General features: G+C 37.0%; 1 protein-coding gene across 1 annotated transcript; it reads left to right on the top strand.

Moving 5' to 3' along the window:
* Nucleotides 1-1,399: 1,399 nt before the first annotated feature.
* On the top strand, nucleotides 1,400-2,764 carry LOC137720613 (ethylene-responsive transcription factor ERF105-like). Its single transcript, XM_068459700.1, has one exon. It carries the CDS (start codon nucleotides 1,594-1,596, stop codon nucleotides 2,560-2,562), a length of 969 nt encoding a protein of 322 aa, XP_068315801.1. The 5' UTR covers nucleotides 1,400-1,593; the 3' UTR covers nucleotides 2,563-2,764.
* The last annotated feature ends 6,477 nt before the right edge of the window (nucleotides 2,765-9,241 follow it).

The following is a 9,241-nucleotide window of genomic DNA, read 5'->3' as shown; positions in this document are numbered from 1 at the left end:
TTAAAGGGGAGATGAACACAGCAGCCCCCCCCCCCCCCCTTTGCTGCATCTTCCTGCCGGGAAAGGAAAGGAAGAGAAGCCTTTGGCTTGGAGGATGCTCCCTCCCAAAATTACCATTTTACCCTCTAACTTCGTTCGTTAATAACTCATTCATTATAATTCTGTTTGTCGAACGGTTTTCGCCTACATGCTTGTAGGACTGAGCTCTATCCAAATTTATCAAGAAATCATTTAAATTATATTAGTATAAAATACGTCATCGTATAATTACGTTAAACCAACTAGGGGCATTTTCATCTTTTTCACTTATCGATAAATTTTATGATATAAACTATAATAATTTCCGGTATCAAAATTTTAAAATTTTCTCAATTAAATTATCATAACCATAAATCGATTTATTTTCGATTTTCTCAACATATTCATAATTATGAATATCAAATTCATATACTTAAATTTTTTAGGGAATTACAGTCACCATCTCCGCCACCACCACCTCCATTAGTACATTTTCAAACTACTATCTCTCACATATATATTAATAATATACACATTAAATTTCATATTTGAATTTCCTTATATTTTTTAAGGTTAACCGAACAAGTAAAATTTCAAATTATAGAAAATAAATTTCCATCATTTGAAATTCCTTGAATTTATTCATCCAAATATAGTGTGGCCTGTTTGGTATCCTACTTGGACCTGAGAAAGATACCAAACAACCTCTTAAAAATTAAATAGTTCTAAACATCCAATCAAACTAGATATTCTTGCTCTTCTTAAACGGGACATCCTTAATAAATAAAGCTTCATTGTTTTGTATGAGGATTATAAACTTATAGAGTACATTGTTTTACATACGTTACTTAATTTAACAGCCGGACAGAACCTCAATTACTTAATTTAACAGCCGGATAGAACCTCAATCATTTAGAAACAATAATACGACACTGATATATTAGTAGAAATACTAATATATAAACTTTACTATTATTTATTTTCTCTGACATTGTTCCAACTTCCAAGCCATCCCTAAGATAAACTATAAGTAGTACAGGTGTTCTCTAATTTAAAAACATAATAATAGTGCTCTTATAAAGACACAAATAAACAATGGTTTCAAATTAAAATCACGTGGGCTGTTTAAATAATATTAGTTGAATTTAACCTGCAAGTTGCAATAAACAAAAACCACTGACCCTAATACAAGCGAAGCAAGCTTTAGGGTTTATTAAACTGGCTCTGGAAGTAGCGTGGAAGCTTAGTAATTGAAAACGTGGTCCCTTTTTGAATAATAAAGACATTAAAGTAATGGTATCCGTAGTCCAAGACCACTGTTTTTTTTGTGATTTATCTCACCAAGGTGACCAGATGATGTTTCCTATCTCTATCTTGGAAGCTAACGTGAAGGCCTCACCTTCACCTTTGAACACATACTTTTCAATCTTCCCGATCTTCCCTTCCCGTTATATATATTTCGTTCAAACCCACACTCTCTTCCATTCCACTATAACACTTCTAGTCTTCACTTCTTTCTTAGTTTTTGAAGTTTCTAAGACTCGTTTGAGACTGCTTCTGTTTAGAGTTTTTGAAATGGCATCAGAAGACTCTTCAGCTTTAGAACTGATTAGGCAACACCTTTTGAATGAATTTACAACAGTGGATAGCTTCATCACTAGTCTCAACCTTTGCACCTCCCATATCCCCCAACAACATGAAATCACCCAATCACCCTTTAACACAACTTCCTCCTCCTCCCCCTCCTCCTCCTCCTCCTCCTCCACAATCACCACCAGCACCACCAACAGTGGTAGTGAGTCTACTGACCAATATTTCAAAATCTCTGATTACTTAGTCCCTGAAATTGATCGGGACACTCGATTCGAAACCAAACCCCAAATCTCCCACCCAAAACCACCAAAACACTCGACTCTCAGCCACCGCAAGCCCGCCATAAACGTGGCCATTCCATCCCCACCACCTCTGTCTTCTTCTTCTGGTGATGAAAATCAAAACACATCAAACACTTCCACCGTGGTTGAAGCTGCTGCAAGGCACTACAGGGGTGTGAGGAGAAGGCCGTGGGGAAAGTACGCAGCGGAGATTCGTGACCCAAACAGAAGGGGTTCCCGGGTTTGGCTCGGAACCTTCGACACCGCCATTGAAGCCGCCAAAGCTTACGACTTTGCTGCTTTCAAGCTGCGTGGAAGCAAAGCAATTCTCAACTTTCCACTTGAAGCTGGAAGATCAGAAGAACTCTCAGCCGATCATCCTCTGCTGGTCAGCAGAAAAAGGAGGAGAGAACGGAGCACCGAAAGTCATGAGAGTTCCGGTGAGATGATCAGAAACAAAGAGATAAAGAAGGAGGAGGATGTTCAGGATATAAAAATCCCCGCCCAAGAGAGAGTTTCGACCGCCGTTTGCCCATTAACACCGTCAAGTTGGACGGCGGTTTGGGATCTGAGCAAAGAAAACGAACTGGGGATTTTCAGTGTGCCTCCTCTGTCTCCGTTATCTCCTCACCCCAATTTCATGGGATATTCTCAGCTCATGGTTACTTGAACTTTTAATTTATGGTTATCATTCCTTCATTGCCAGAGTTTAATTTGTATCATCCATCTGCAAAAAAGCAGCATAAACAGAGCACTGTAAATAGTCCAGAGGACCAGAGCAATGTGGATTGAAGAACTCATATTGTTTTTTAAGTTTGATTTGTTTATATATTCCTTTAATCTTTATATAATGAATTACTTTCTTCAACAAATTTTGTATGGACTTTCCGTATTTTCTTTGATTTTTGAGTGTTGAACCTGCAATTCTGCAAGTATAATAACTGGTTCTTTAGATGTAGGCCTTTGCCATTCACATTTCATAAATAAAAACTCATATAATTTTAAACATCCAAGTAAAACTTAACTTTCAGATAATCTGTGGGCAAATAAGTGACCTATTATTACAATATATTTACAAGTTATGCAACAACACCTTATTTAAGTTAGAGATAAATGTTAGCATAACTCATCCTAATTCTGATGAGCAACAAGCCCCTATATACTAATATATTATACTAATTAATTTGCCTATATTTTGTAGATTAAATAATAAGTATATTTATATAAGAAATATCAATGATATGCCTACTCATAGAGGCTCGGGATCCTTGATAAACATGTATGAAATATTATACTAGTTTCATAAACTAATTTATCTATATTTTGTAGATTCACTAAATTAAATAAACCCAAAAAAGATTCACTAATTTAAATACTAATATATTTATAGGAAAAATATTATTAATATGCCTCCTAATAGAGGCTCAGGATCCATAATAAACATGTATTGTGACATCCCACATCACCCAGGGGAGTGATCCTAAAATGTATATTCTCATCCCTACTTAGCACGAGATCTTTTGGGAGCTGCTTTGGGTTCTGTAGGAACTCCGAAGTTAAGTGAGAAAGGGGCTAGAACAATCCCATGATGGGTGACCCACTGGGAAGTTGCTCGTGAGTTCCCAAAAACAAAACCGTGAGGGAATGGTAAGCCTAAAGAGGACAATATCGTGCTATGGTGGTGGAGCGGGCCCGGGAAGTGATCCGTCCCGGGCTGTGATGTGACAATTTGGTATCAAAGACTATACCTGGTCGTGGTGTGCCGACGAGGATGTCGGGCCCCTAAGGGGGGTGGATTGTGACATCCCACATCACCCAGGGGAGTGATCCTAAAATATATATTCTCATCCCTACCTAGTACTCGGCTTTTTGGGAGCTCACTAGCTTCGGGTTCCGTAGGAACTCCGAAGTTAAGCGAGAAAGGGGCTAGAGCAATCCCATGATGGGTGACCCATTGGGAAGTTGCTCGTGAGTTCCCAAAAACAAAACCGTGAGGGAATGGTAAGCCCAAAACGGATAATATCGTGCTACGGTGGTGGAGCGGGCCTGGGAAGTGATCCGCCCCGGGCGGGGATGTGACATGTATACACTGTTATACTAATCCACTATATAAATTAATTTGCCTATATTTTTTTGATCCAGAAATTTAGTAATAGGTACATTATTTTTCGATATCAACATAAAATGCTATAATAACTTAATTGAGGGGAATTTGGGGAACCCGAAAAATATAAAATATGACACACACGATCTTAATTAGGTAATTTTCTTAGATGGAATCTAATCATCGAATTTTTGTTAGAAAAATAGACTGAAAATATGACTTTTACTAATTTCTTTCATATAAAACTCGATACAACCTTTTTACTCGAATAAAACCCAATAATTAGACTCCACATAAGCAAATTCAATTAATTATGTTTGAGTTCACACATTTAAAATTTTTCGAATGCTTAAAATACCCCTTTTTGTATGGTTAATGTGCACAATTAAACATATGAAGATTTTAAGGAGGATTAATGATTTTACAAAAAATAAAAAATAAAATAAAAAAGGCACTAATATTCTAAATGCATTGCATGTTAGATGAGAATTCAGGATTTCCACGTTTGTAATTAATTTGATATAGGAATTAATTTGGCAAGTTTTCTTAATCATAACTGTCACATCCTGGTCTGGGGTCCACCATATCTCGGGCCCGCTCCACCATCGTAGCACAATATTGTTCGCTTTGGGCCCCGACCACGCCCTTACGGTTTTGTTTTTGGGAACTCACACGAGAACTTCCCAGTGGGTCACCCATCATGAGATTGCTCTCGCACGCTACTCGCTTAACTTTGGAGTTCCTACGGAACTCAAAGCCAGTGAGCTCCCAAAAGGCCTCGTGCTAGGTAGGGATGAGAATATACATATAAGGATCACTCCCCTATGTGATATGGAATGTCACAATCCACCCCCCTTAGGGGCTCGACGTCCTCGTTGGCACACCACGGCCAGGGTTAGGCTCTGATACCAAATTGTCACATCCCGGCCGAGGCGGAACCACTTCCCGGGCCTGACTCCACCGTAGCACGATATTGTTCGCTTTGGAGAGTGATCCTTATATGTACATTCCCATCCCAACCTAGCACGAGGCCTTTTGGGAGCTCACTGGCTTCGGGTTCCATGGGAACTCCGAAGTTAAGCGAGTAGCGCACGAGAGCAATCTCATGATGGGTGACCCACTAGGAAGTTCTCGTGTAAGTTCCCAGAAACAAAACCGTGAAGGCGTGGTCGGGGCCCAAAGCGGACAATATCGTGCTACGGTGGTGGAGCGGGCCTAGGATGTGGTGGACCCCGGACCGGGATGTGACAATTTGGTATCAGAGCCTAACCCTGGTTGTGGTGTGCTGACGAGGACGTCGGGCCCCTAAGTGGGGGTGGATTGTATCCCACATTGCCCAGAAGAGTGATCCTTATATGTATATTCTCATCCCTACCTAGCATGAGGCTTTTTGGGAGCTCATTCGCTTCAGGTTCCATGGGAACTCCGAAGTTAAGCGAGTAGCGCACGAGAGCAATCCCAAGATGGGTGACCTATTGGGAAGTTCTCGTGTGAGTTCCCAGAAACAAAATCGTGAGGGTATGGTCGGGGCCCAAAGCGGACAATATTGTGCTACGGTTGTGGAGCGGGCCCGGGAAGTGGTCCCCCCTCGGGCTAGGATGTGACAATTTGGTATCAGAGCCTAACCTTGGCTGTGGTGTGCCGACGAGGACGTCAGGCCCTTAAAGAGGGTGGATTGTGACATCCCACATCGCCAAGGGGAGTGATCCTTATATGTATCTTCTCATCTTTACCTAGCACGAGGCTTTTTGGGAGTTCACTGGCTTCGGGTTCCGTAGGAACTCAGAAGTTAGGCGAGTAGCACGCAAGAGCAATCCCATGATGAGTGACCCACTAGGAAGTTCTCATGTGAGTTCCTAGAAAGCCTCGTGCTAGGTAGAGATGAGAATATACATATAAAGATCACTCCCCTAGGCGATGTGAGATGTCACAATAACAACAATTTTCAATTTAAATATATATTTTTATTGAAATAGTCTATCTTATAAAATATTTATCAATAAAATAATGTACCTATAATTCTTTTTGCCAACTATAAATTTATACCATGATTTATCTATCATATCAAAATTGTGGAGTAATAATGTACCTATTATTTAATTTTTACAACACTAACGTATCTTAAAAAATACTTTACTGATCGTTTAGTTTTAGCAAAAATAATTTACCTACTGTGTATAATTTGTGAAGCTAATGATGTACCTATTGTTTTAATTTTTAAAAAAATTAATGTATGTACAAAAATAATTTATCTATTGTTCAAATTTCAAGATAAAAATTTACCTGTTCTTATTTAACAATAATGTATCCATAATTTTATTCTTGTATGCATATAATTTACGCACTTTTCAATTTTATATGAAACTAATTTACGTACTGTCACAATAATGCATCTACAATTTTAATAAAATATTTACCTTTTTTTACAACAATAGTGTATCTATAATTTTGGTTCTGTATGAATATAATTTACCTATAATTTAACTTTTCAAAAAATGTATCTTCTATTTTATGTTTTACTACTATATATATATATATGTTTGATGTTTCTGTGTTCGCAAAATAATTTATCTGAAGTTACATAGTTAAGAGATATGGTAATGCATTATTTAATTCATTATTAGACTGGTAAAAGAAATTGTTAAAAACGTTAGCCATAATGGTTGGCTAATAATGGTTGTATGAGAACAGTTATAGAAAGTTGTGGCATAAATTGTAAATAATTTATATTAATAGGTTACTTATTTTCTTATGTGGCAATTTATTTAATTTTTGGGTTTTTATTGGACGTTTATTCATAGATAGGTTTTAACCCAAAATATATGAGTTGTATGAGCCTATATTTATGTTTCGTCTTATATGAAAATGTTGAGTGTGAAAGGGTAAAGTCACATTTCAGTATAATATATATTCATATTTTAGGGTTTTAAAGTCATTGGAGACTGTTCATTACACTAAGGTTCTTAAGTTCATAATATTATATTAGTTGGGATAATGGTATATATTTCCATACGGGAGGCTCCACATCTAATGTTTAACTTTTTAATTAGAAACTGATATGGACATGGATGACAGCTACAGGTTAATCACAAAACATGATTTACAAAGGTGTTGAACAATCAAAAACGTTTTACATACATTGATTATTATAAACTTTTGACCAAGTTAACTTTGTTCGAGGCTCATTGATCCCAATTGCTAACCTAACGTGTATGCCAAATCATTTCTGTCTTTATTCGAGGCAATGCGAGGGATACTTACACATACGTAGGTCTTGTACACACTATTGGAAGAGTGTGATGACGTTGTGCGTTTGAAGGAAAAAGATATGTACTTGATTCTTTTCGTGGAAAGATTTTTTAATGTGACCGTCACATGAGTTGATACATCATGTGTTTCTATATAAATGATGAGTTATGTGTGTTAAAAGATTAATAACTTAAAAATTAAAAATTTCCACCACTTGTATAAAAACACGTGATGTACCATCCGTATTCTCGTCACAACTAAAAATTTCTCCTTTGCGTGCACATAACACAGACATAAATGTCTTCTATGTCTGTAGACTCAAGTGAAATGTGTATTAAATAGAATTGATATGTTTAATGAGCGTAGAAAAGAGATCGGAGCTTGATGTTACAAGTATGGACCATGATGAACGGCTTACAGTTAAGCTAAGGTTTACTTTTCCTTAGGTGTCCATACATAAGGGTTCATGTATATCCTCCACAAGTTGAAAGGCATGCAAATCTGAATGCGAAATGTTAATGTAATTAACTTTAATACAAATGGATGTAATGTAAAGTAAATTAGGTTTCAAAGCATGCATGCATGAGGCATCAATTACCAAATTTAGTGATTCAACGATACTTATTTATTTTTATACGAAAATGAAAAATCGAACACACGATCTTAAATGTGGTAGTGAAAGTTTAACTACTTAAATTACAAGTCATTTGCGTAATATAAAAGGCCTTCGATCTAACCAACATTTGTCAACATCAAAACCAGCTGATGCATGCATGCGCTAAAATATTTAACTAACAATGTTATGAAGCTGTTAATTAATCTTTGGTTTATTCATTTAATGACATGTAAGTACTATGTACCATGTTAGAGAGAGAGAGAGAGAGAGAGAGAGAGAGAGGTGTCTTCTCTTCTGTCTCTTTCAATTTGATAACAGGAGACTTAATACTAGTTTGGTACTGAGGAGCTTTTATAAAAAATGTGTATAATAAAAAGCTGAGCTCAAAAAAGTGTTTGGTAAATACTTAAAAACAGTTTATTTTCACAGTTTTGGGTTGCAAAAAATTGAAAACGTGAAGTAGCAAAAATGAGCTTATTCTCACAATACAACAATTTTTTTTCAAAGCACAGCAATACCAAACCAATACTGCTTTTTTTATTTCTTTTCAAAAACACTTTTACAAAAAAAATTACCAATTACTCTTTATTCCTGCAGCACAAAATAAATAGTTTTTTTTAGAGGGGTCTGCTCACAAGTTGATGAGATGCGTGTGGGGGAGGATCCTCTTTAATAAATTAGTTAAGTTTCTTTTCGATACAGCTTTATTCATGCATATAGCTTGTATCTGGACAAGAGCGACAGTGAGAGATCGACATTATGTGTTAGTTGCATGGGAGGGACCCCTGTCATCACAAGTTGCAAAACTTCTTCAACCTAATTGCAAGCAAGTAGCAAGTTGGATAACCCTCGGCTGGAAACAAAACTGTGGGCTGCTCTCATTTAATTTATTTTTTGACAATTTGATATCTTAAATTACTTTAATCTTTGAAGAAGATTGGAACTCTGGTGCAGTGATGCTAACGGTACACTACCATGGTCCACATATGCAAACATTGATGTCTTAAACTATTATAATTTATCGACAGTAACATTTGTACCTTACATTTCGTTGACGTCAGACGCCATGCTAACGAAGCTGCCCATCTCTTAGCTCACATTAGTCTCTTCTCCTCCAGCTCTTGCTTGTGATTCGAAGATCCTCCAAATTGTCTAGTGGATATTTTATTCGATGATTGTAATCAAATGTAGCTGTTAGGCTGTTTTGGCCTGATTATTTCTGACATGATCCATTAACTCGACACGAAAAGACATGAAAAAAACATGTTTAGTTGGGTCGTTATCAAGGAACCCATTAACTTGTCGGGTCGTTATCGGGTCACCAATTAAGAACCCGATAATCGATGAGATATTATTTGCCAGATCTAGACATGCATGTCA

The sequence above is a fragment of the Pyrus communis genome, chromosome 16 (genome assembly GCF_963583255.1).
Source record: "Pyrus communis chromosome 16, drPyrComm1.1, whole genome shotgun sequence".
Lineage (NCBI taxonomy): Eukaryota > Viridiplantae > Streptophyta > Magnoliopsida > Rosales > Rosaceae > Pyrus > Pyrus communis.
Note: the sequence above shows the minus strand (reverse complement) of the source record. Positions and strands in the feature narration are given on the sequence as shown.

Excerpts from the sequence above, each read along its gene's own strand:
- LOC137720613 (XM_068459700.1), top strand. The coding sequence starts at position 1,594 with ATGGCATCAGAAGACTCTTCAGCTTTAGAACTGATTAGGCAACACCTT.